The sequence below is a fragment of the Peromyscus maniculatus genome, chromosome 2 (genome assembly GCF_049852395.1).
Source record: "Peromyscus maniculatus bairdii isolate BWxNUB_F1_BW_parent chromosome 2, HU_Pman_BW_mat_3.1, whole genome shotgun sequence".
NCBI lineage: Eukaryota > Metazoa > Chordata > Mammalia > Rodentia > Cricetidae > Peromyscus > Peromyscus maniculatus.
Window position 1 is genome coordinate 35,046,709 of NC_134853.1, and position 27,638 is coordinate 35,074,346.

The 27,638-nt window shown below is 40.8% G+C and overlaps 1 protein-coding gene across 7 annotated transcripts in view; it reads right to left on the reverse strand.

Annotated features, from left to right (window-relative positions):
* Nucleotides 1–27,638, reverse strand: part of Sdcbp (syndecan binding protein) — a 41,325-nt gene that overhangs the window by 4,294 nt on the left and 9,393 nt on the right. The window contains exons 1-6 of one of the 7 annotated variants that reach the window (XM_042270876.2): nucleotides 22,621–23,652; nucleotides 11,568–11,634; nucleotides 9,559–9,637; nucleotides 7,977–8,086; nucleotides 3,815–3,976; nucleotides 1,932–2,107 (exon numbers count right to left, since the gene is read on the reverse strand). In XM_042270876.2, coding sequence (XP_042126810.1) covers nucleotides 1,932–2,107; nucleotides 3,815–3,976; nucleotides 7,977–8,086; nucleotides 9,559–9,637; nucleotides 11,568–11,618 — 578 coding nt within the window. In that variant the 5' untranslated portion in view covers nucleotides 11,619–11,634; nucleotides 22,621–23,652. Of the gene's footprint in view, nucleotides 1–1,931; nucleotides 2,108–3,814; nucleotides 3,977–7,976; nucleotides 8,087–9,558; nucleotides 9,638–11,567; nucleotides 11,635–22,228; nucleotides 23,653–27,638 lie in introns of those variants that run through there. The other 6 variants (XM_016007467.3, XM_076563943.1, XM_076563945.1 and 3 more) reach the window with 6 other exon arrangements.

Sequence of the window (27,638 nt, forward strand, 5' to 3'; positions counted from 1 at the left end):
AGACAGAAGACCAATGGAACAGAAAGAGGGCCCATAAATAAGGTGGTAAAGCTATGCCCATGTAATTTTTGGCAATGAAGGCAAAAACGTAGTAAGAAGACTAATCAGGAAATGACGCGGACGGATGAAATTAGATTCTTTCACTTTGTGCAAAAATAAAAACGGACCACAAGCCAGGCAGTGGTGTGCATGCCTTTAATCCCAGCACTTGGGGAGGCAAAAGCAGGCAGATCTCTGTGAGTTCCAGGCCAGCCTGATCTGCAGAGCGAGTTCTAGTCAGGGCTACACAAACCTGTCTCAAAAAAAAAAAGTTCAGTATTACTAGCCACCAAGGAAATGCAAATTAGAACTACTTTGGAATATATTAGCTAACTTGTCAGAATGGCTATTATCAAAATGGGATCTGTGTGTCTGTCTGCAAATTAATACACCAATTGTGGAAATGTTTGGAAGTTTCTCAAGCAATTAAAAATAGAACTACCACATGATCCCACTACTTCACTCCTGGGCATACACCCAGAGACTTCATACCCTACTGCAGATACATGTGCCCTGTACTCGTTGCTACTTATTCACTATAGCAACGAACTAGAATTAACCTAGATGTTCATTAACAGATAAATGGGTAAAATGTATATATGGGTGTGTGTGTGTGTGTGTGTGTGTGTGTGTGTATAAATAAAGGACTAGTATTCAGCTCTAAAGAAAAATGCATTCATAAAAGTTGCAAGAAAAATGGACTTATACTATTACTCAAAGTAACAAAATCTTAGAAAATAAGCACATTCTTTATATGCAGGACCTAGGCAGTGAAATATATATATATTTATATTAACAAAGGCCCACATGACATAACAGAAAAAGAACAAGGAAGAGTAAATATTAGGGCATGAGAAAGGACTGAATTCAGGTAGTGAACACTAGTTACAAATGAATATAAGAAATTATTTTTACTAATTTTAACTCTCATGGATTGATTTATGGTGGTGGGTGTCAGAAAATATATTCCACAGTGAAAATATAAAATCCAATGTGAAGCTCCACAGCTTCTGTTCCAAATAGCTACTCTGTATAGAGATTCACTGAGACAGTCTTTGGATCTGGCTAATTTCAACATGTGATTTTTTTTTATTTGCAACATTAACATCTTTTTAAAAAAGACATAGGTGGGTCTGTGCATGTGAGTGCAGGTGCCTATGAAGAAACAAGGTGTCGGAGCCCCTGGGGCTGGAGTTATAGGCAGTTGTGCCCTTCCCAACTTGGGTCCTCTGGGAACAGTGTGTACTCTTAACCATCCCTGGTCCAACTTTATGAAATTCTGCTTACAGACTAAAAAAAATTATAAGACTTTTCCATTTTCAATTTTTGATATATTTAGGAATTTAATAAAATTTTTTAGACCAATGTCATTTTAAGATAAAAATAGACTACCCACCATGCAGAATGATTCATCCTCTTTTACTTAATTGCACAACGATTCATCCTCTTTTACTTAATTGCACAACCACCCCAGAGACCAGATTTGGTTTCAAAACTGAGTTCTTGGGAACTCTGTGTCTATTTCAGTCCTCGTGACAACGGGCCCTGCTAAGGATGCTTAAGCAGTGGGCTGCAGAGTGAGCCCACAGAGTCTTTACCATGTCAGTTACTCCTCTAGCATACACATCCTTTCTAGAGAGACAGACAGAAAAATTACTGCCTAGCGGACAGAATCCCATAAAGTGCAGTAAAGAATATAAGCAAAAGCAGAATTCTATAAAAAGAATCTATGTTAGAAAAATCTGTAGCACACAACTGCAGCAACTCCATGACTGTAATGAATCAACATTTTCTTTAAAAAAAGCGAAAGTAGAAAGCTGTATTTACAGAACACTGAAATGAAAACCAAAGTGTACTTGAAGCTCCATTTCCACTGTTGGGTCACAGCTCACCTATCACGAATGGTCATGGTGATCTTCTCTCCAAATGCCTGCTTGAGCACCTTGTGTGCCTTATCAGAGCTCCAACCTGCACAGTTGTCGCCATTGATCTGGAGTACTTGGTCCCCAAATCTCAGACCAACCAAGGAGGCTGGGGAATTAGCCTGGACTAGCTGAACAAATACACCCTAGATAAGAAGAAAGGAGGTTATCATTTTCCACTGCTGTGGCCAAGAAAGTGGCTGATGACAAATCCTCCTAGGACTGTCCGAGTGTCAAGTCATTTCTTAAAAAGAAATAAAACTTTATTAAAGCAATAATACCCCCAAACAAATAAAAATAAACAGATCTCAGCCGGGACCTACCTGAACATCCTTGGTCACATCACCCTGAGTAAAGTCAAGTTACAGGAACGAGCAACTTTGCCCAATGCAAATCTCTACACTGCAGGTTCTGATCACACCAAGCACTGCATGTCTGGTGAGTTGTTTTCCTGCTTAAGTATATACACAAGAGGACTCAGGTTCAGTTCCTAGCACCACTATGGTGGCTCACAACCATGTCTAACTCCAGTTCCTGGGGATCTTGTATCACCTTGTGACCTCTGAGGGTACCAAGCGTGTATGTGGTGCACACACATACATGCGGCCAACACTCAAAACATAAAATTAAATAAATTTTAAAGATAAATGATAGTTTGGGGTAATCCATTTTTTTAGTTCAAATACCACTTTCCACATCTCTTAAAGTATCAATACAGCTGAGATTAAACAAGCTAAAAAGATAAACATGTTAACTATAACATGAATGCTTATAAATAATCCATTATGAAACTCAGAAGGGTACCTCTAACAACTAACTCACACAGACATTGATACTTATGTAAATTCAATCAGATGTTGAACCAAATGGACAAACGTAAAAGGAAAGCTAGGGATGTGCAGACACATCTATAAGGCTAGTCCTTCCCTACAATCTAAGATGGGCAGACAGGATTTCTGCCATGAGGTGCTATGCACAGGCAGCGCCCCACCACACCAACTAGAATGGTGCCAAACGAGAATGGGCCTGGAGAATCTCTGCTGCAGTATCCTGCAGGCATGCAAGAGGAGGAGAACATCAGTGAGGTCAAGGCTTTACAAGCACAATGGACATGTGTTGAGGGCTACACACACCATGCTCTCAGCCCGTTGAGTAGAAAGGTGGTGCTGGCATTTCCTGCCAAGACCAGCATCATTCAGCTCAACAGTGTGCCATACTAATTTTGTCTGTAGAAAGTTGGACTCACTGAGCTAAGAAGTCTTAAGACTGAAACAGAATCCAGAAAGACACTAATTATAAAAAAAGAAAATCATAAACTGAGGTTTATGAGACCCACCATGTCTGTAACATTTTAAAATGTATCTGGGAAACCTGGTCTCATGTCTTTAGTGTGCCAAGGGGATTCACTGCCTGAATTACAAAGAACTTGTTCACAAATGGTCATCAAGTTAAAATTTTATAGACAGAAAGAACAACCAACTTTGCAAAAGCATCTCACAAATTAAATAATTATCACTTAGTTTAAAAATGGACACCCAATTCTCACTGTCAATTTTTCCATTGCTTTCACATATGCTGCCCTATGCCAAGCCCAGAATTCTACCATACAAACTCTGTCATAGGGTTTATGTAAAGCTAGTGACATCATTCATTTCAGTAAAGAGAATCAAAAAGAAAAGCTCATTCATGGTGATCTGCTTACAAGTTCCAGCACAGGCTGTCTCCACTTGGAAGTGAAAAATTAAGTCAGTAGATTTGTAATATTCCTCACTGTAGATGTGTTGTTACAGCTAGCCAAACTATTTTCATTTCTAATTGTCTGATGTTAATATTTCAGAAATAAAAATACTTACATTATCTATTGACTTAAGTCTGAGCCCAATTTTTCCATCTTGATCCTTACACAGAATGACTTCACGAATCCCTTGCTTAATTTCTGCTCTTCGAATTCCAGCATCGTTGCCTGTCACAGGTGCTACCATATAGTTCACACTGGATGGTCTTGTTACCAACTGCTGGAACAGTACATATCTGTCAGTGTCTAGAAGCACTTTCCTTGAAAGTAATCGACAGAAAACTGGAGCATGCTCAGTTCTAGTTCTAAGAAATATTGCTCCAAAAATAAGACCCCCCAGTGAAGTTGATTTCTACAGTAATGGCACTGGTTTTCATTTCTTCGGTCCTCTAGCAGTTTACTCCATTATCTTGGATAGATAAGACTCATGGACTTTGCTCCAGGCTTGTTACTTTAACTCAACTGGCACTCTTGTGTATGAATCATCATCTGCTGCCGAACTATCTCTATCAGAGAACACTTAAGTGGCAGCAATCTCTAAAGACTGCATTGTCAAATGAGGTCATAAGACCTCAGGCTGGGTAAGTACACTACATGAAGCTGCCACAGCATTGAAAGCAACACATGAGCCAGGCGGCGGTGGTGCACACCTTTAATCCCAGCATTTGAGAGGCAGAGCCAGGATCTCTTGAGTTCGAGGCCAGCCTGGTCTACAGAGTGAGATCAAGGACAGGCACCAAAACTACACAGAGAAACCCTGTCTCGAAAAACAAAAAACAACAACAACAAAAAAAAAAAAGCAGCAAATGAACCATTTCTCAGAAAACATCCCTGTCACCAACAACTATGCTCGTTCACCTTCATTTTGAAGATATTTTCCTAGAACCAAGAGGTCACTCAGGATTTTTGAAACATGCATTTTCCAGAGAATTTCTGTGGTATAATCATAAAATTACCAACTTAAACTTAATATGATCAAGGACTTAGGTCAAGAATGAAACATTTCACATTTATATTAAACTGGTCGTGACAAAGTTGCCATGCATGTACAATGGGACTGGGAAAACTGAAGCGTCCAATGCAGGGCAGGGGAACTGGGGCTGACCTTATACCAAACATACAAACCAACTCCAAGTGGATTCAAAAGGCTTAATGCAAGACAAATCTCTTTAATACTAATCTTGACAATAATTATTTTTTTATTTTTTAAATTACACTCATGATATTCATTAATTACACTCATGATATTAATCACATTTGTGGTATTCATAGGTTACATTCACACTATTCATTCAAATATATATATATATATATATATATATATATATATATATATATTGCAATGATTTTTAAAAAATTTTTCACACCAGAAGCATAAGCAAAAATATGTAAAACTACATCAAACTTAAAAAGGTTCTTCACAGCTGGGACCAGGCATGGTGGTGTACACCTTTGATCCTAACAGAGGTAGGTATATCTCTAAGTTCAAGGCCACCATGGTCTACAAAGACCCTGTCTCAAAACATGTTATGTTCTTCACAGCAAAAGAGGCATTCAGCAAACTGAGAGCAACCCATGGGAATGAAGAAGTTATCTACAAATCATGTATTAAGGGGCAAATATCCAGATGTATAAAGAACTCAAAACTCAACAGCAAAAAAGCAAGTAATTAAAAAATAGGCAAAAAAGCCTACATAGGACATTTTTCCCAAAGATAACAAATGTCTCATAGGTATGTGAAAGGGATCATTTATCATTAGCAGATATAAATCAAAACCAGAAGATGACATTACCACCTCACAATGTATCTACCAAAAAGACAGATGCGTTGGTAAACTTTTGTGCACTGTCATACACCAAACGTACTTAATATAAGCATTATGAAAAACCATATGGAGGATCCTCATATAATGAAAACACATTTGCCATGTATCAAACAATTCCACTTCTGGGCAAATATCAAAAGGGAAATAAAATCACTATATCCCAAGGATACCTGCATTGCCATGTTCACTGCAGCATAATTCATAGTGACCAAAGCTTAGAAACAAAGTGTCTGTCAACAGATAAATGAATAAAAAAAATACACAATGGCATATTACTCCAGCCATTAAAACATGGGCATTTGTACAGTATGGATGACCCTGGAGGACTTACACTAAAGGAAGTAAGTCAGAGACAGAATGACAGTCTAGTCTGTTCTTAATATGAAAACAATAAATGCAGAGTCTCAGAAGTAGAGAGCAGAAGGATACTTGTGGGGTAAGGGGTGGGCAGAGGAGAAATGGGGAGATACACAGACTTTCAATGATAAAGTAATTCTGGGCTCTAATGAACAGCACAGTAACCACGCGTTAATTACCGTGTAACTGAACTTGCTAGTGTTATAACTACATACTACAAGTTGTAACTCTAGGGGAATAGATATATTCATTGGCTTGATTGTGGGACCATTTCACAACGTACACAAATTGATATGCAATACATTGTACACCTTCCATATACATAATTTTAATAAAGCTGGGGGAGAGAACAACTAGATGGAACACAAAAACAAAAAACATATGGTATGTGAAATGAATTGGTCACTACATGGAAGAGTTAATAGAAATCTCCAGAACGAATTAAATATAACAAAATGATAGAAAAAGAAACGAGCACCCCAAAGAGCCTTATACACGCAGATACTTCTAAAGGAAATTTCAGGTTACCTTCGAGGCCAGAAATGTACACATGGAGGGGCCCTGGTGTGCTCATTACATTAAAGGGAACAAAGAATGCAGACCTGGGCAAAGGAGGTCAGACACACTAGCCAGAGGCTCAGCATTAAAGAATACCTATAATTGGGTTTTTTTTTCGATATGAGAAGATAAATTTTCTTTTTTTTTTTTTTTTTTTTTTTTTTGGTTTTTCGAGACAGGGTTTCTCTGCGTAGCTTTGCGCCTTTCCTGGAACTCACTTGGTAGCCCAGGCTGGCCTTGAACTCACAGAGATCCGCCTGGCTCTGCCTCCCGAGTGCTGGGATTAAAGGCGTGCGCCACCACCGCCCGGCAAATTTTCTATAAATATAGCAGTTAACCTTTGTTTCTCCATACCTCCTTTTAAAGATTTACTTTTATATAATTATCTATATGTACATCTCTGAGTATTTGCCACTTGTGTGGCTGCCCAAGGGAGCCAGGAGAGGTCATTAGATTCTCTGGAGCTCCTCTGCAAGAGAGGTACTGAGCCACCTCTTACCAACTCACCCAACCCCTCAGGGGGCTGCAGCTACCAGAAACGCTTCCCAAAGTCAAAGCACCTTGTCCACTCTATCCCAGGACAGCAGCTGGCTCCCTACAGTTCTAACTGGTTCTACTTTTTCCTTTGGAAATCTCTGACTATCTAATTTCTTAAAATTACCTCAGTTGAAATACTCTTGTTTTCAACTGGATCCTGACTAATACAAGTAAGTTTTCAATAAATATTGAAATTTCAATAAATAAATGCCACGTACTGTATTAAACAGTGGCATTATGGCAAAAGAAGAGAAGTAGATTCAGTCATGAAATATGTAACTATAATCGTATCAAGTGCTATATGTTATATGTAAGCCTAGCACCTCAGTCTAATTACAAGAAGCTTGGCTTCTAATTATAAGAGGAAAAATAAAATTGTGAGCAAAATAATATGGCAGATATATACTTCCCATGACTAACTATCCTCACTGCAATACTGTCTGAAGTAGGAATTGCTGAACTATGGAAGAAACAACTGAACAGTTGAGGTCGGAAGTACAAAACTCAATGCAGTAATACAACTAGAAAGGAAAAAACGAGCACACAGGGCAGAGGCCCAACCACAATGTTTTCGGAAAGGACAAAATGCAAAAGACAAAAGAGAGACAAAGACCCAATAATCCAACAGTGGGCAACAATGTTCAGAAATACATCTATAAAGAAATCTAAAATCAGGCTGGGCGTGGTGGTGCATGCTTTTAATCTCAGCATTCAGGAGGCAGAGGCAGGTAGATCTCTGCAAGGCCAGCCTGGTCTACAGAGTAAGTTCCAGGACATCTAGGGCTACACAGAGAAATCCTGTTTCAAAAAACAAACAAACAAAAGAAAAATCTAAAATCTGAGACGTCAACACTAATGTTCTAAATATGTAAGTTCCCTATGAAAGAGTTTACATCTACATATAAGAGCATTTTATAGAATTCAAAATTATACTGTACATACCCCTTGGGTTGGTGCTCCAGAGACCATGGGCATATTTGTACATATTTCTTCTTCATTTAAAGTCAATCCCATGTATTGGGAGAGCTCTGGATACAGTTTAGGATAGAGATCTAATATAAACAAATGAGGAAAAAGGCATTGGCAGAATATTCAAAATAATAACTTACTATGGACTTACTGTGTTTTATAAAAAAAAAATCACATTTAAAGTACAAAGATTTAGACATATTTAAAAGATCCATAAAATGTTTAATGTGAAAGCCCTAAAATATAAATACATCTGAGATAGTCTGGGCTTTCCTATGCAGTCATCCCTTTGTGGCCAAAGCACTGGGTTCATAATCTGCAGGTGTTCAAGTCCCTCATTTAACATGGTCTGAAGCTGGCTGGTGGGGATGGCTACAAGCCAGAGCTCTAGTCATGTGGCAGAAGCAGGGGGACTGCCACAGACCTGAGACCAGCCAGGGCTAGACAGCAAGGCTTAAAGTTGAAATAAGTAGAAAGAAAAGAAGGCCTTCTAGCCATCAGCAGACCTGTGCAAACCCTGCTGTCAACTTGTGACCCCTGCTGGATACTATCATACACAATCACCCAACGCTAATGGCTGTTGCATGTTCACAGTACAGATTAAAAAATTTAGACAGAAATAGAGAATACAGAGGGGTGACTACTCAAAGGTAAAAATTACTTTTCTAAATAAATGATCTTGCCCTTTCTGTTTAAGATAACCCTATGCATTAGAAATTTGGGGATTATGGCATGAATTCTTCTGTTCAGAACAACCCAAGTATTCACTGTCACAACTGCTCAACTCACTCCGTGAACAGCTATGAGACTTGACGGTTCCTCTCACGTAACAGGAGGAAAAGGCAAAGCTTGTGAATTTGCTCAGTTTCCTACCACTTTAAGAATGGCAGCCATAGTTCAATGAAGTCACGCAAACAGAATTTTTAAACATTAACAATATTTAACATTTTTAGAAGTGTGCTACTTCTAAAATCTTTTCCTATGATCTACTTTGACTTCAGAGTAGATTCACTCCAAAGAATAATGTTAGATGGCCACACAGAAGATGAAAGGCCACAGAAACTTAAGAATTTACTATTGACTTTGTATCCCAATGTCTTAAAGCACTGTCCTGAAGCCCCTGAATCAGTATGGAGTCTGGAGAGTAACTCTTAGCTTTGATGTGAGACCCAATGGGAGCTAGTCAGAAGCTTCCCAAGCTCCCTGGCAAAGGTGAAAGGAAGCAGCTCAGTGTCTGCGAGCTGCTACAGCAGTCAGGAAAGCTTAGCTCCCATGCAAGAGTGCTTTCCCGTTAATGAACCGACAATGTTAAGGCCTATGAGTCCAAGTAAAATACAATTTAATTATGCCCTAAAACACACCTTCATACTCAGAGATCACTCTCTTGATTATACAGGTTAGTTCTTTAGTAAACCATTTTTCCTTATTGCTACTAAATCATTAATCACAAATTCATATAACATGTCAAAATCCTAGGTTCTGAATTTCAGGGGAGGGGGAAAAGGCTTTGTATGTATTTCTGTCCAAAGAAAATGAGCCCAAAGTATGAACCTACTTCCATCTGGAGGGTAAGCAGCAGAAACATCCACCAAAACTGCTTGGGTGGCAGGGCTGGCAGAGAAGGCAGTCTGAGCCTGGAAAAGAAAATTCTATCAATATCATAAATACATTATCTTTCTTATATGATTTATAAGTTATATCTAGAACTTCCCAAAGAAATGAACAACTGAAGTTTTACTCAAAGTTTCATTTTAAATACTTCAGCAACCATTTACTTTCCAAAGGAAGCCTATAAATGAAAAATTTTAGGAGTACCTTAAAAACTGACACCACTTATTTATACAATACATGTTATTTATAGTCAATGCTTAGCCATCTCCTGCAAATAAATCAACTGTATGTGCTTTCTTTTGGTACTGGAGACAAAGTTTAATGTAACACAGGCTGGCCTCAAATTCCCCATTTAGTTGAATATTGCATTACCATCAGCTCTTGATTCTCATGCCTCCACCTCGCAAGTGCTGGGATTATAGGCATGTGCCACTCTGCTCAGTTTAATGTTGGGGATGGACTGAATCCAGGGCTTCATGCATACCAGACAAGCATAGGCTGTTAAGAGTTTGGAACTGAAAATGGTTCTAGGATTGATCATGTAGTGCTGAAAGCCATGGCTTAATGGCTACTATAAAAATCACTTAGAAAATATGAACTGCCGGTTCACTGCTGCAGTGCAAAGAGCCAGACGACAAGAAGGAGTGTTGCATTCCTCTGTAACTTCTTGCCAGGGCGTCTCAAGATAAAAACACACCAGTCACTCACCTAGATGACGAAGCAGAACTAGTCCAAGAGACTGGACTAGGAATGTCTGAAATCTAGTAGGAACAGAAGAGCCATACCCCACCTCCACCTGGCCCGGTTCTGTCTCCCAGCAGCTAGCTCTCTGCTCTGAATACTGAAGGTCCTCTAAAGGAACCTGCTTCTCTTAAAGGGGTCAGCTGACATAAACTGAAGTTTTTTACAGGAAAACATCCGCCAACATCAACTGCCTTCTGTATTTTCAAAGTGAAAACGCTCTACTAAAAGCCAACTGTGGTTAATTTAAGCTTAATTCCATACACAGCCATTAAGAAAAACATGGACAAAGATTATGCTTTGCAATCTGTGTGCTAACCCTTAATGTAATATTAATTGTTTTAGGGTGAATGTTTCAGATAAAAGCTTTTTGAAAAAAGTACATGTTCAGATGAACTTTGTGAAAATTACCAGAGGGGGAAGACTGAACACTACAGAAAGAAACGGCATCTATTTAAAATGACAGAGCATGCTGCTCACAGCTTAAAATCATCCCTCCTGGGCAGCTCGACTGAACACTTCAGATGCTAAAAGCCACATTTCAATAGCCTTCCTGGAAAACTGTCTACGAAGCAATTTCCCCACCCAGGGCCACTAGGTCAGTCCCTAGGACAGCTGAGCTGCTATTTCTATTCTGTTCACTCTCCTTTCACCTGAGGGTGGTATCAAGAAAACTGCACCAACTTTACATAAAACTACGACTATCTAAGGTGGGTATGCATATTATACACTCCAACTTACATGAGCTATATGCAATTTAAACTGTACTAAGAAAATTAAGCCCTCTGAAGATTGTAAAACAAATTTTAAAGAAATACTATCTGGCTGGAGTAGTGGCTCAGAAGTTAAGGTGGAGAAGTACAGTACTCTTGAAGCAGACCCAAGTTCTGTTCCCAGCACAGGAGCCTGGCAGTGCACAACCACCTCTAACTCTAGCTTCCAGGAAGACCTCTTCTGGTCTCACAGGAGTCTGCACTCACATGTCTGTGGTACACACACACACACACACACACACACAAACAGTTTTGTTTATCTAAAAAAGAAATACTATAGATATAGAGAAATATTAAAGAATTTCTAGTCTTCTTGTAACATTTTAGTCTACAACAGACCTAAACAGACGTACAACTACACCAACAAATGCATGCTTCCCATTTCATTTCATAAGTGAACACATTATGAAGTAATTTTTAAAACTGAAAGCAAACATACCTGAATTACCTTGTCTACCTTCAAATCTTCAAGAGATGGATAAAGAGACATTTTTGCAGGTTTTTTTCTAAAGGAAAATAAAAACATTTTCAAATGTCACAGAAATTTACAGTGTGCACAGCCAGCAACATGAACATGGACAACTGTTTAATACAATAAACATATAACTTCAAAAGCCAAAACAACAGTTGTTAGCAAACTCTGTCTCTGTTCCCACAGCTACCAAACTGCATTCATCACGGACTTTAAACTTCACAAGCAAAGCTGCACCACTTCACAAAAGGCCTGTGGCGTATGCTTAGCTGACACGGTGTTCCGCACAAAACCAGGGTCAGGAAGTGACCTTCACAAGACACATTACTTCTAACAATGAGAGCCAAGAGCAAACAGTGTGCAATGTCCCATGTAAAACAGCACTGGCAGAATATACATATGTACACGGAAAGACTAACATACGCAAACAGATACAAGAAGGAAACGATTACCTTTCATTCTTAACATTTCTATACTGTTCAATGTTTTTTTAAGCTACCATACGTTGTTTTTTGCAACAATTTAAAATAAAATTCTCTGAAACATTTAACACTGAAATAAAAACAGATACATATTTTACATTTTGTTTACATAGTCTGAGATAAATACCCAAGACTTCCACTTAACCAAATAAAACAGTATGTATCCTAATTGCTAACAGGTTTTGGCAATTACTGAGCCAGCTTATCAACTTCCCACTTCCAAACATTTCTTATCTCCTGCTCTTCAAAACCAACTGAACCTTAAACCATGCTCTGCTGACAGAAGGCAGGAGGCCTCACGTTCAGCAAGGACAGCCAAAGGTGTGAAGAGCCGCCCAGCCGTGCTGGGGCCAGCACCTCTCCAACCAGCCCACAAGACCTGCTTCTCTAGCATTCAGCATCACAGGGAGAAGACTCACGCAGCTTAGCCTGCTATGCTGAGCAGAAAGCCATCAATCATATTGGAGCACATCGCCCAAAACCCTTTCCTGTGGCTTTGCAGTAAATTCTAAAGTGTGGCATGCGTTAATAAACACTCACTGGTGAAGTTCTGCCATGTCTATCAAGGAGTACCTCACAAGTCACAGAACAAATCAGCAGGTAGCTTGCTTCTGTGGTACTCTCTTGGTCTTAGTAGTGGCTACTTATTAAAACAAAAACCCCAATAACAGACATGAGAAGTCCTCTTTGAGTTATTAGCCAGGGCTGTTGTGATAGTTTGAAAGAAAATGGCCCCCCATAGGGAGTGGCACTACTAAGAGGTGTGGCCTTGTAGGAGGAAATGTGTCACTGTGGGGGTAAGCTGCTGTGGGATGTTCTGTATGGCAAATGTGTTGCTCTGATTGGTCAATAAATAAAACACTGATTGGCCAGTGGCTAGGCAGGAAGTATAGGCGGGACTAACAGAGGAGAAAAGAAAGAACAGGAAGGCAGAAGGAGTCACTGCCAGCTTCCACCATGACAAGCTGCATGTGAAGATGCCGGTAAGCCATGAGCCACGTTGCAAGGTATAGATTTATAGAAATGGATTAATTTAAGATATAAGAACAGTTAGCAAGAAGCCTGGCACGGCCATACAGTTTGTAAGCAATATAAGTCTCTGTGTTTACTTGGTTGGGTCTAAGCAGCTGTGGGACTGGCGGGTGAGAGAGATTTGTCCTGACTGTGGGCCAGGCAGGAAATCTCTAGCTACATTAAGCTTTGAAGTCTCCTATGCTCAAGCTACACCCAGTGAGATGGTTCACTGCCTGCTGCCATGTATCAAGATGTAGGACTCTCAGCTCCTTCTCCAGCACCATGTCTGCCTGCATGCCACCATGTCCCACCATGATGATAATGGACTGAACTTCTGAAACTGTGAACTGCCACCCCAATTAAATATTTTTCCTTTGTAAGAGTTGCCATGGCCATGGTGTCTCTTTGTAACAATAGAAATCCTAATTAAGACAACTGTCTAAGAGACTCCCAAAACATATAGCCTATTGCTACTACCCTTGGTTGCCCCATAGAGATGGAAAATATGTCCCTACTGCTGACGATAACATGCATACCAGAAACAGGGCCCAGAGATTCCTGAGTTGGAACTTAACCTGAATGCCTCTTCCCTGAGGACCAGCTCTCATGATACCAGAAGGCATCATACAAGCTTCCAAAGGAGGAAGGCAACTATCAGTCCTATCCAGCTATGATGTCTGTGACCCACACCAACAACCACTACAGGCACAGTAACACTATAGGTGCAGTAGTGGCACACTCACCCTGTCGGTAACCAACCACTCTCTAAATGGTCCTTAAGACCTGCTCAACAAGAAGGGAACCTGGTACTGGAAACCTAGCTAACTACTCGGAGCTAGTGAAGTCATGGATACTAGAGGAGAACCTACAATTACTGCTTTACTAAACCAGCACAATCCTTAACTATATTCTAAATATCTGTCCTTAAAGTGTAGTCTTCACTATTCATCAAGGAAACTTCCTTTTGCAACAGATGGAGACGAATACAGATAATCACAACCAATCAAAATGCAGAGCTGTGGGAGACCAGTCCCAATGGATACATCTATAAAACACTCCTATACCTAAGGCTCAGGGAACATTGCAGATGGGGTGGAAAGACTGTAAGAGCCAGAGATCAGGGAGTTTGCTGTAAGATTGTGTACCCTAGAATGTCAGAAGATACATCCATAAAGTCTCACCAACATGACTGCTTAAACCTGAGCTGAATAAGGACAATAACATACATGCCAAAGTGAGTGGGACTTACCTGATGTGAGCCTTTTAACTAGGATTATAGACTGCATGGCCTTTTATGTCTGCCTTCTTTCATAATGTATGGCATTTTAAAGGTTCATCAATGCTGTGGCATCTACCAGTGCTTTTATCCTTTTAAGGCTGAATACATTACATTGTTTACATACCACTTTATGTTTATTCATTCTAATCTGTACCCTGAGGCCATAAAAAATGCTGTTGATAATGCTAGCACTCTTTTGCATTACTTGTAAGTTATATATATATATATATATATATATATATATATATATATATATATATGATTTAGAAGTTTTTACATAAAGGTATGTCTTTAATTCTTTTGATATACATAGCTAAGAACATAACTTCTAAATCAATATGGTAACCCTACATTTAACTTTTTTGTAAATTATCAAACTGGTTTCTAAAACGATTATACTATTTTTATACTCTCAGAATTCTAATTTCTCCATTTCCTCACTGCTACAATCTGTGGTTCTGATAGCCACTCTAGGAGTGAAACAGCATCTCACTGTGGTTGGAATTTCATTTCCCTAACAACCGACAATGCTGGCATCCTTTCCTGTAGTAAGTAGGCAGACCTAACTACATCTACATCTTGTCTGTGAAGATGCCCATTCAAATCCACTGCCTGTTTATTTAACTGGATCATTATTTTTTAATGGTAATTGTTCTGCTTCTATTCTAGAAATTAGGTTTTTAAAAATCCATTGAGGTTACAAAAAAAAAAATTCAATGGAGCTGGTTCCTTATAAATACAAATCTATCTGCACACTGGGAAGTCTAAGAACAAGATGAAATGTCATGTCCTGTGCCACTGACAGCAACTTTTCCTTGCGTCTTCACATGGAAGAAGGGACAAGACAGCTCTATGGAGTCTCTACTGAAAGGGTACTAGGTGCCACTCATAACAGCAGAGCCCTCAAAATCTCAGTCCCAAACACCCACTTTTATCTTGGTGCTTACAGGTTTAAATAATTAATTTTGGAGGAGCAGATACATTCAGACATACCACATATTCCTATCAGATATGATTTCCAAATACTTTGCTTTCATTCTTTAGATTGTCTTTCATTTTGAGTGCCCTCTGTAGCACACAAGTATTTTGTTTTGATAAAGTTAAATGTGTTTCCCTCTGGCTATTTGTGCATTAAATGCAACATAAAAAAACTAACTCATGATCATTAAAACACTGTTTTTGTCTAATAATTTAACAGATTTGGCTATAATATTTGCATCTTTTATTTATTTTGAATAGTTTTTGTACACAGATAAAGCAGTGATGCAATTTAATTCTTTTCTACTTGGACATCAAAATGTTGGCTCTGGCACTGTCTTTGGAAAAGGCTAGGTTTTTCTTACTGAATTGCCTTAGCCTAGTTCAAGTCAATTGATGGTTAAGTATATCATTGTTCCTGGCTCCTGTTCTACTGGTTTATTTTAACCAGTACCAGTTTTGATTACTATACCTTTGTACTGTTTTGAGTATGAATTTTCCCACACTATTTTTTTTTAAGATTCTATGGTTCTTCTACGTCCATTTTAGTTTAGTGTGAATTTTAGAATCAGCATTTTCTATTAAATTTCAATCTCTGACAAGTTCACACAGTGCATCCTGGTTACTCTTCCCACTCTTTACCCTTTAACAAATTTTGTATAGAATCTGCACTTATGGGCATATACATAGATCTGGGGGCTGGAGAGATATCTGGGTGGTTAAGAGCACACACTACTCTTGTAGAGGATCAGTTCCCAGCACCAATGTTGACAGTTTACAACTGCCTTAACTGTTCAAGTTTAAATCCATTGTATTTTATTTTTGTCACTGATATTTTTTAGTTTCCCCTTCAATTTCTTTTACCCTAAAAAGTATTCATGAATATACTTTGGTCTCTACTTTTCCCTGTGGTCAAAAAGATGCTTGATATATTCTTAGAACTGTTAAGATGTAATGACCTCATAGGTGATCTTTCTTAGGAGAATGCTGTACATGCACTTGAAAGTGTCTTCTAGTGGATGGAATGGCCTGCTAATGTCTTTAGGTCCATTTGGTCTACAGTATTGCTCAAGTCCCCTGCTGTCTTGCTAATGCTCCATTTGGATGTCCTCTCCACAATCAGAGCTCTCATAAGAAAGTCCATTATGCTGCTGTTTCTCCTTTGTCCCTAACTGCTTTATGTATTTTAAGAATTTGAGGTTGTAAGTGTTTGCTTTCTAAGTGGGTGCTCTTAGCATTACAGCACCACACCTTTGCTTCTGGAGTGTCCTATGCCCCAACCTTCCTAATGCTGCAACATTTAATACAGTTCCTTATGTTGTTGTGACCCCAACCACGAAACTGTTTTCATTGCTACTTCATTAATGTAATTTTGCTACTGTATGAATTGTAATATAAATATCTGACATGCAGAATATCTAATATGCAATCCCTTCTAAAAGGGTCTTTCGACCTCCAAAAGGGTCATGATCCACAGGTTGAGAACCACTAATCTTATGCTTACCAAACGAAACATACTCAACTTACCATACACTAATATCTAATCCCAGCACTCAGGAGGCAGAGGCAACCAGATCTTTGTGAATTCAAGACCAGCCTAGACTACAGAATGAGTTCTAGGATAGCCAAGGCTACACAATGAAACCTTGTCTCAAAAAACCAAAAAAGAAAGAAAAAATAAGTCTCTAAACTGGGAAGGACAAGTACTTCTGTCAAATTACTGACCTTAGAGGGAGAGGTCAGAAAGAAGGGCTATACCTTGGCTCATGCTGAAAGAGGCCTGGAGCAATAGTTCCCAACCTATGGGTTGCAACCCCCTTGGATTCAAAACATCCTTTCACGGGCATCATATATCAGATATCGTACATATGAGATATTTACATTATGATTCATATCAGTAGCAAAATTACAGTTATGAAGTAGCAACAAAATAATTCTATGATTGGCAATCACCATAACATGAGAAACTGTATTAACGGGTAGGAATCGCAGTAGCAGGAAGGCTAAGAACCACTGGCCTAGAGGAAAGAGAAGCTTAAGCAAAGGCTGATCAATGAATACGCTTTATTCACTGAGGAGAAAAAAAACGAGCCAGCTAATAGTTTACTTGGCTTACCATTTACTCCTGCACCACCACTTTCAGCCCATGTTTCTATAGCATCTCATGTACAGTGTAGACAGCTAACTTTTTCCATTCATTCATTAATTTTTTTTGTGTCTTCTGCTTAGCAGGTTAGTCTTTATGTACCTGTAACTTCCTTACCAACATTTTGTTGTTTACTGTCTTGAAGCATCTTGCCTCTCTCTCTTCTCTCTCACTTGTGTGTGCCTGTGTAGCTACGTACTACTCACTGTTCTCACCTCCTTTCTATAACCAACCCTCTTTGTGGTTACCATGAGGCTTCAAGCAGCTGACCGCCTGTGTGAGGAGGTAACCATTTTCAGGACTGGGACTTCTCCTTCCACCATGGTATAGGAATCAAACTCAGCTTGTTAGGATTGCGAGGCAAAAGCCTTTGCCAGCTGAATCACCTCCCAGGCCCCACACTTACCCTTTACAAATGAGCTCTGTGCTGCTGTCATGTTTTGCTGATGAACATCCTCTACCAGAGGCCATTTGTTAGATTCCTTTTAGCACCTGTTAAAGGGCCAACCTGGTAGGAAACTCTCTCCACCGTTTTTTTTCTAGGGCACTACAGCTTAGTCTATGAAGGGCAGTTCTGCTACACTTTGCAGAAGGATTATCAAACTTTGGCTATATCAACACTCTTCGTAGGCCTATATATTCTGCTGAAACCTCTGCCCTTAGCCCTACCCAGGCCCTTTACAGGATGAGTTGTTCTTCTCTGGCAGCTCTCTCTAATTTGTTCCTTTGATTCTTCTGATTTGCTCCAATTTGCTATGTACAGGATTCCTTAACTGTCCTTTCCTTTCCCCAGATTTGGGAGTTTGGGGCATATTTTTAAAGCAGATTTTCAGTCCCTTCTCTCCTCTGAAAGTTTCTGAAGGCTAAAGTTGTAAGTTTAAATTACTGTGCAAACAAAAATGCCTCTAAGTTGTAAGTCCTACTTGCCCAAGGACAGACAACTTCCTGGAATGCTGGGGGCTTCTGTTCCTGTAACAAGCCACTTATTTTCACTTTTGTAAACAGGATTGGTTGCCCAACTTGCTTGATCACACATAGGTGGGAAGTGTGTAGGCAGGATGTATGCTTACCCGCACTGGATGAAGATGGGAAGTATGTCGTAGCCCTGTGGGTTTGCGGGTTTTGCCTTTATAAGCACCCGACTATTGTATTGTAATTTGTGGTCATTCTCTGGGGATCCCAGGTATAGACATGGCCAGAGTCCATTGTCCTAGCTAGTATTTATAATAAAGCTTGCTTCAAAGTTGGCTCAAAAAATGTGGTCTTATTCTCACCTGGTGGGATTAACAAATTTTTTATCAGCATGATGGCTTATAAATCAAGTGTTCCTGTAACATCCTCAAGTTCCATAATTTGACAGAAATACTCAAACCTCAGCAAAATGCTACTTATCTTCCCAGTTTAGTATAGTGTACAAAACTAACAGAGATGCACCAAGTTGGGTGGAGGGTGGCGCAGGGCAGCAGTGGAGCGCCTAGCTGATCTTCATAAACAGCTACAGGAAAGACTCTCCCATCCCTGCATGCTTGCCATCACAGTAAAGAAATGTCCTCTGCACTATGATGATGGGATGCTCTCTTGCTTTAGGCCAATCACTGGCCCCAGCTGTGCTTGGTTTCTGTTTTCCATATTAACAATTGACTGAATAGTTTTCTCCTTAGTGAACAAAACATATACTCATTGATCAACCTTTGCTGAAACTTCTCTTCCCGTTAGGCCTCTGAACTTTGATCTACTTGCAGCTTGAGCCAGGGATATCCCTTAGTTCTGGCCCCTCCCTCCAAGAACAAGCTGACTTCTCTAGACTAGGATTTGAGTTTGCCACTCTGCCTCCTGCTGGTCCCGCTCACCATTCTCACCTTGTTCTCCTTTGTATAGCCAGCTAACCTTTTTCTACCTATACCAAACAGATGTTTACAGATATCATGCATGGCACTTTCTGCTCTCACAATCTTCCTTTAGAAAGAAGTCCCTTCTAACCAGAATCAACTGACAGTCTAGAAGGCAGCACAGGACAGCTACCACAACCCTTCTCCTTCCCTCAGCAACCCTAGCCTTCTACACACCCACTCATGCACCCGCCCCATGCAGTCCCAGCTCCCCAGCTCCCCAGAAAACTCCTCCCGCTGCCCACAAGGGCAGGAAGGGGTGCTGGCAGGAGAGGCTCCTGGGACAGAACTGGGCCTTCAATGACCCCCTTTTGCAGGATCAAGACTGCTTCCAGCCTCTCTCCGTCCCCTTGTTTTGTTAGTTTTACATAAGCAACAGTGCTAGAAAAATCCAACAAAATCACTCAAGCTAAGTGTCTATCATTGTCGGTGGATGAGACCATAGGCATTTATCTTCCATACCACAACCGGAAGAACAAACCGACCCCGTTCAAGCAAGGAATGGGTCATTTAATGACTATTTCCACGGCAAAGCCAATTACTAATCCACCTATGCGACCTGTACTGTATCCCATAAACTGAGATTGAATCTGGCATTGATTCCAGGGTACAGAACAGTTTGCCAAAAGCCGTTCCCAGCTTCCTCTACTTCCCTCCACCCCCAGTCACAGGGGCTGAGTCTCTCATCTGATTCCAAGTGTCAAAAGTATTGAGCTCTTTGTGCAGGACCGTGAAACTACCCTTGACTGGAATTTTACCATGGCCAAGTGAATTAAGAGAATTCTGAAAATATTACACCAGTCAAGAGTTCTCATTTTAATCCCTTACAATTCCTATTAAACCATCATGTGCCGACTAAGTCACAGAATTCTGTTCTAGGCCTCCCATTCAGAGTGATGGCACGATATATCACCCAAGGCCCTGAAGGCTCCCAGAGTCAAATCAGCACCCAAAGTCCTCGATATCCGAGGAGGTTGACTGCAACCTCCACAGCAGTTGCTCTGCTGTTCTTATTCCTTGGAAAGAACTGATGCTTTCAACAATCAGCCCCTCAAGCAGGACTGGGCTACCACACATTGGCTGAACCCCTAATACTCCATCATGTCTTATGAATAGCCCTGAACCCAATGCACCAGTAGGCTTTAGAAAATGTCGCGCAAAGGTGTGTCTGTTGCAAAGACTTTTTTCTAATGATTTGGGTCATACCAGAATCTCTTCAAAACATAAAGACAACAATGAAAAGGACTACAAAAATTTTATCTGTAGACCTGATGCCTTCTAGAAAGGACAGTTTCTTTGGGTGGGACAAACAGAGTAGTGCTTCATTTCACTGCTGCGCTGTTGTTCTGAGCAATCCTACTGTTCCTGTAGGCATCTTAGGGTTTTTGTTTGTTTGGCTGGTTGGTTGTTTAGCATCATTTGGAAAAATTAGTGATTGAAGAAGTAACTTCTAGATTGATAAGAATTTTCTACCTATCCCTCAACACCAAGCAATATGGTGTTGCTTCCTTGGGCCTCTGACCCACTCACAGCTCAAATAAGGGAAGTGATATTTTGGAAAAACTAGGGTTGTTGTTATTGATGATGATGAACATAATAAAAATCTAGAATTTTCCTCTTTTGGCCACAGTTACAGAGCAGAAAACTAAAGGGGAAGGGGATGCATATAAGACCAGCTGGTTTATTACAGGCTTACAGTGAGGGACCTCACCATATACACTGAGGTTTTGGATGATATCCTAGCCGAAGTTCTTCAAACCTGAGAATCGGCGAATAAACAACATATTTCTATTTAGTAGGAGAAACAAGATTCTTCAGTGCACAGGAAGAACTTGGTCCTGTGGCATTTTTAGACAAACCCCAACCACCAATCTCACTAAGAAGGTGTTAGTTTTCTTCCACGGCTTTACTTGAATTCCAGACTTACTGTGCATGTTTACAGAGGCCAACTGTGGAAAACATGTATGAAAGGTGATCAGCAGGAACCATTAAAGTAGGCAGTTTAAAAAAACCAACTACACTGATTATTCTACTTAATATTTATAAGCCTAAACGAAAATCTCTTTAAACAAGGAACAAAAATAGATACTCTCACCATCATCCTAAACCACTCAAGTTATTAAAGATATTATATTTGACCAGAGAAATAAAAAAATCAACAAATAGTACTGACAGAACCCACTGATAGTTGAGATCTGGAATCAATATTGTGTTCTGATGACCCAAATGCAAGAAAAACCAAAAGCAATGATGTGTTAGAACAGAGATATATTTGAAATCTTCGCAATGGTTCAAAAACACGGCCACACACTCTAGTTGAGGAACAATTATCATCAGATCTGGCAAAAACAGTGGGAAATGGTGTCATGCTCGTTTTATGGGACTGTTTAATTAAAAAGTACATTTAACTGCTAATCAGTCCCTTCTGGTTCATGATTTTTAAATCCTCTTTAATGGTTACAGCCCATAGCCAAAGTCTGCTTCCAAAGTTAAGTAACTCTGTTATAATAGAGTGATTGTTTACTGAAACTTTTGAGTCATTCCACTTCCTTATTTCCTGGCGTACACCATTGGGTCAGTAATAGTCATGTACCACGTAAGACCTAAAAGTTTAAGGAACTAAGCTTTTCACAGGATGGAAATGAAGATTTTCAGTATGTCCTCAGCCTTAAAACGAGAAAATGAGTGTACAAATCTGTTTACTGTATCACCCTTACATTGAAAAGGCATGACAATTTACCAGGCCAGCAGCTATTTTAATGTAACTTTCGATCTTAAACATTGTTCTTGGTGTAATGCGGGCATGTTAAGAATGTCAAACCCCACACTTTCTAATCTACCTCAGGGGAAAACGCCGCTGTGTCTGAAGTCAGGACGAATACAACAGACGATCCCACACACTCCACGGCTCCATAACTGCACTTCGGAAACTGGAAACTTTCCACGTCCACTGCCTCCCTCCTCCCGGGATCAGAAGGAAATCCTCAAGGGAGAGCTGAGTCACCGGACCTCCAGGGACAGTTCCTGTGCACACACCCTCCCCGCCCCCTCCAAGAGCCGCCGCTCAGCCGCTAACCGTTGTTGCCTCCGGTCGGTCCCCGCCCGGGCCGTCCTGATGCCGCCGAGGACGCGACCGAGGACGGCCGAGTGCGGGTGGGGGTGCCGGCCGGACCCACCGGTGCCCCGAGCAGCTTCCCGACCTCCCGGGTCCCGGGCCCTCGCTGCCGCTCACCTGCACTGACGACCGCGCTGCTCCCGCCGCTCCCTCGCTCGCTCGCTCGGGCACCGGACTAGCGAACCTCACGGCCCGCCCTGCGCGTCATCGCCGCCCCCGCCTTCCGCCGCGCAGGCGCAGGCGCACGCGCCGTCCCCATGACAACGCGGCGCATCCCGCGCGACCTCCCGGCCCAGCCTCCTCCGCCGAAATCCGCCCAAGACCCCGCTCCCGCGGTGTTTTCCTCGGAGCCCCCGCCGCCTTTTACTACCCTTTGTTCCCAGAGCGAAAGCTCATTGGCTGCTGACGTGTACTCTCGGCAACGCACAGAGAAAAGCCATATCCTATTCTGAAAACACAGACTGATTCCTGAGAGTTGATGATGCTGATGCAGGAACTCAAGCTTTGGGTCCGCATTAATCTGCGAAACCAGCGAAACATTCCATGGCAGAGGCCATTACCTGAGCGTTTCCTAGTAACGGATTATGACAGCATTCGCTTGCAAGCAATTGTCTATCTAAATTATTTAGTTCACAGTAATTTGAAATTTTATTTCTGGTAACTACTAAAACAATAAGCATTAAACACATGACGAATAGAGCTTATGTCTTAACTGATGAAAAACTTGTAAAAATACACAATCGAAAAAGAAGACATACAGCTCTGTTCACAGATGGCATGATTATCTACATAAACAAAATAAACAGTATTAAGCAGTTACAGCAAAGTTGCCAGGATACAAGGTTAGTATACAGAAGTTAATTACTTTCCTCTCTGCCCCAAATGAGCAACTGGAATTGGAAATTACAAATACATCAAAATAAAATACTTAGCTACAGGCCTAGTTGATTGTATGTCTATATGAAGGGCGAGAATGTGAAGGAAAACTCCTGAAGGAATCTGTGCCTGCAGAGATGGATTGTCTGATCAGAATTTCATACTGTGGAGAGGTTGGGATGTTGCAGGTCCAGAGGAATAATTACTTTATCTTGGACTAAACTGTGACCTCCAGAACAGCCATTCCTTGCCCCCTGTGTCCATACTAGCATCCTATGACAACAGACAAAAGTCTTCTAGAATCTATTGAATTAGCAGGCAACTGGCTTCTACCAATCCAAATGCTCAGAATGCCTTCAGAGAGCACCTTGGGCCGGTAGAAAAGCTTCCCTATCTTTATGTACCTGCCTCTCTGATGTACCCACCTATGTATTTTAAACTTGCCTTGGTTTATGACTTTTTCTGTTCTGTAAAACTATAAAAACTACATGACACTGCTTCCATTATGAAACATGGTGTTTGTGGTAACCTAAAACTGTGTTCCCAGGCCATGGTCACTCAAAATGGCCCCAAAATAAACTCTTAGCCCCTTTAAGATGAGAGCTACTGTTTTGTTTTGACAGAGGAGTTCTAAAGAAAATTAAAGACCTAAATCGAAAGACACCGTGTTTATAAGTAGGAAGAGTCAATTTTGTAGAGATACCAATTCTTTCCACCTTTATCATACAATCTCAGTCACAGTCCCACCAAGCCAGACATGCCAACAAACTGATTCTATAGTTTATAAGAAAAACAAGGACCACGGCTGGCAAGATGGCTCAGTGGGGTAAGAGTACTTGCTGCCAAAAACCTATCAGCCTGGAGGCTGGAGAGAAGGCTCAGTGGTTAAGGGCATTGACTGCTCTTCCAGAAGACCCGGGTTCAATTCCCAGCATCCACATGGCAGATTATAACTGTCTGTAACTCAAGTACCAGGGGACCTGACACCCATGGCAAAACACCAACACACATGAAATAAAATTAAAAAACCCTATCAGCCTGGAAGGAGACAGCCGGTCCTAGTGCTGTCCTCTGAGGCCACACTGGTGCTGTGTGGCACGAGAGCTCCTGTAAACACACATGTGCACACACAAACAATAAATAAAATAATCTTAAAGAATACTGAAGAGACTCTAGTAGGTGGAGCATGGCAAATATAGCTTTGATAGAACTTGCCCTTCCCCTATTCCCTCTTCCAAAAGTTGGCCACCATAGTCTCTTCCTTTACTTGACTAAGTCCTCCTCCTGAGGCTGACTGCCAAGGTCCAGCTATTAAATATTGAAGTCCAACAATCAAAAACCCTTTTTTGGCTGCCTTAATTAATACACCCAATCAAAATTAACCAACTGATCCTAACACAGAGTTTCCCCTTTTACCTTTATAAACATATTTTTCTATGGAACATGTCTGTCTCCCCTCTATCCAGAGGCAGTCCTTTTGTACCTCCAGGACAAATATCCCCTCCTCCTGTCCCTTGACCCTTTTCTCCCCTCTCCCTGTTCTCTTCCCCTTCTCTCCTGCCCTCTATCTCCTGTCTTTGTCCTTTATTCCCTGTCTTTTTTCCCTCTAGGGAAAATAAATCTCCCTTGGCTGAGATCTTGGTCTTGGAGTGTCTTGTGCTGATACTGGTCCCTAAAGATAAAGAAGATAAAATATACAGCTTGACAGTTGTGCTTTGGCTACAAAAACAAATTGCCAAAGGCTAGGTGGTTGAGGCAACAAAAACATTTCTCTCTGAACTCTCGAGACAGGGAATATCTAGATGAAGATCTTGGGACCAAGACAGTTATAATTGGTACCCATTTCTTAATCTGCAGACAGTTATCTTCTCATTACATCTGAAAGAAAAAGAGAAAAATGGGGAGGGGGTTAGGGAAAAGAGGAGAGTTCATGAATCACACTGCAGAATGGGCTTCAATGTAGAAACTTGGGGTTAGAGACTCAACCATCCTGCTCAAAGCAGTACTCAACACAAAACGCCCTTTGATGTTGTAGTAATCAAGAGAGTAGATTTGACAGGCAAATGCAGCATAGGAGTAGAATCAACAAATACACTGAATAGATCTTTGACAAAGAAGCAAAGTCTTTCAAAGGAAAAATTTTAAAATCTGCTTGGTGATAGAGTACCTGCTTAGAATGCACACAGCCCTGGGGTTGACCCCCACCCACCCACCCACCCCCACACACCCAATATCATAAAAGAGAAGATGAAGAGAGGAGAATATAACAGCAGCCATTTCACTTTGGCTATGGGGAGAGGAGGAAGAGTGGAAAGGAGAAGGAAGATGGGTGTTCCTTACCAAGTGGGTTTCCTCAGATAAACCTAGACGTGGACTTTAGATCCTTTATAAAATCCACTTTGAGAGCCGGGCGGTGGTGGCGCACGCCTTTAATCCCAGCACTCGGGAGGCAGAGGCAGGCGGATCTCTGTGAGTTCGAGGCCAGCCTGGGCTACCAAGTGAGTCCCAGGAAAGGCGCAAAGCTACACAGAGAAACCCTGTCTCGAAAAACCAAAAAAAAAAAAAAAAAAAAAAAAAAATCCACTTTGAGATGGATTATGATCCTAAATTTAAAATGCAAAACTCTAAAACTCCTAGAAAATAATATAGGAGAAAAATCTATGGAAACTTGGGTTTGGGAAAGTTTTTAGATGTAACAACAAATGCACATTCTGTGGAAGGAACACCTGATAAATTGGCCTTCATTAGAAAGAAAAATGCTTTCACTGTGAAACACAGTCCAGAGAAAACGGTACAGACCAGAGGGAGAAGAAGGTAAGTAAAAACGTCTGAGAAAGGATTTATCTTCCCAAGACACCAATTACACTTAAACTCAGCAATAAAAAAGTCAATGAGCCTGGTAGTAGTGTTGCACACCTCTAATCCCAGTACTCACGAGGCAGGGGAAGGAAGATTTCTGAGTTCAAGGCCAGCCTGGTCTATAGACTGAGTTCCACAACAGCCAGGGCTACATGGAGAAACCCTGTCCTGAAATAAACAAAAAAACAAATAAATAAATAAAGTTAAGTGCTGTGGGATGGTTTGTATGCCCAAATTGCTCCGATTGGTCAATAAATAAAACACTGATTGGCCAGTGGCTAGGCAGGAAGTATAGGTGGGACTAACAGAGAGGAGAAAAGAAAGAACAGGAAGGCAGAAGGGGTCACTGCCAGCCTCCACCATGACAAGCTGCATGTGAAGATGCCGGTAAGCCATGAGCCACGTTGCAAGGCATAGATTTATGGAAATAAATTAATTTAGGCTATAAGAACAGTTAGCAAGAAGCCTGTCACAGCCATACAGTTTGTATGCAATAAAAGTCTCTGTGTTTACTTGGTTGGGTCTGAGCGGCTGTGGGACTGGCAGGTGACAAGGATTTGTCCTGACTGTGGGCAAGGCAGGAAAACTCGAACTACAGTTAAGTCATTAAAAACTTGACAAAAAGTCTGAACAGACATCTCAGCAAAGAAGATATAGATGGAGGCAATTTGTGAGATTCAGAATCCTATCAACAGTAGGAGACTGCAAATTTAAAAATGAGACCACAATATACATCTGGCAGAATGCTGAAAATCCAAAGCGTTGATATACTGAATGCCAGCTACAATGGAGCAACATTCAAGGAGCATAGCCACTGGACAGCATAGAACTTTCTTACAAATCTAACTGTAATTTTGTCAAATGTAATAGCCATGCTTCTGGGCACTGAAATTAGTTGAAAACTTAAGTCCACCAAACAGCTGTACATGAATATTTATATCAGAGTTATTCATAATTACCAAATTTGGCCACCAAGATGGTCTTCAATAAGTGAACAGAGAAACAATGAAGTTTTATCCATCAAACTTAAAAAATGAGCTATTAGGCAAGTGAGATGACTCCATCAGTAAAGTGCTTGCCTTGTAAGCCCAAAGACCTGAGTCTTATCCTCAGAACTCACACAAAGAAGCAAAGAGTGCTGGTGTGGTAATGCACACTTGTAATCTCAGCACTCAGGAGGCAGAGACAGGTGGACTCTTGAGGTTCACTGGCCAATCAGCCTAGCCCTAGTCAGTGAGTTCCAGACAGTGAGAGACCCTATCTCAAAAAAAGGAGGAGGATGGTATCTGAGGAACACAGGGTATCTATGTGTCTTAGTTGGGGTTTCTATTGCTGTGAAGAGACACCATGACCATGGCAACTTTTATAAAGGAAAACATTTATTTGGGGGCTTGCTTACA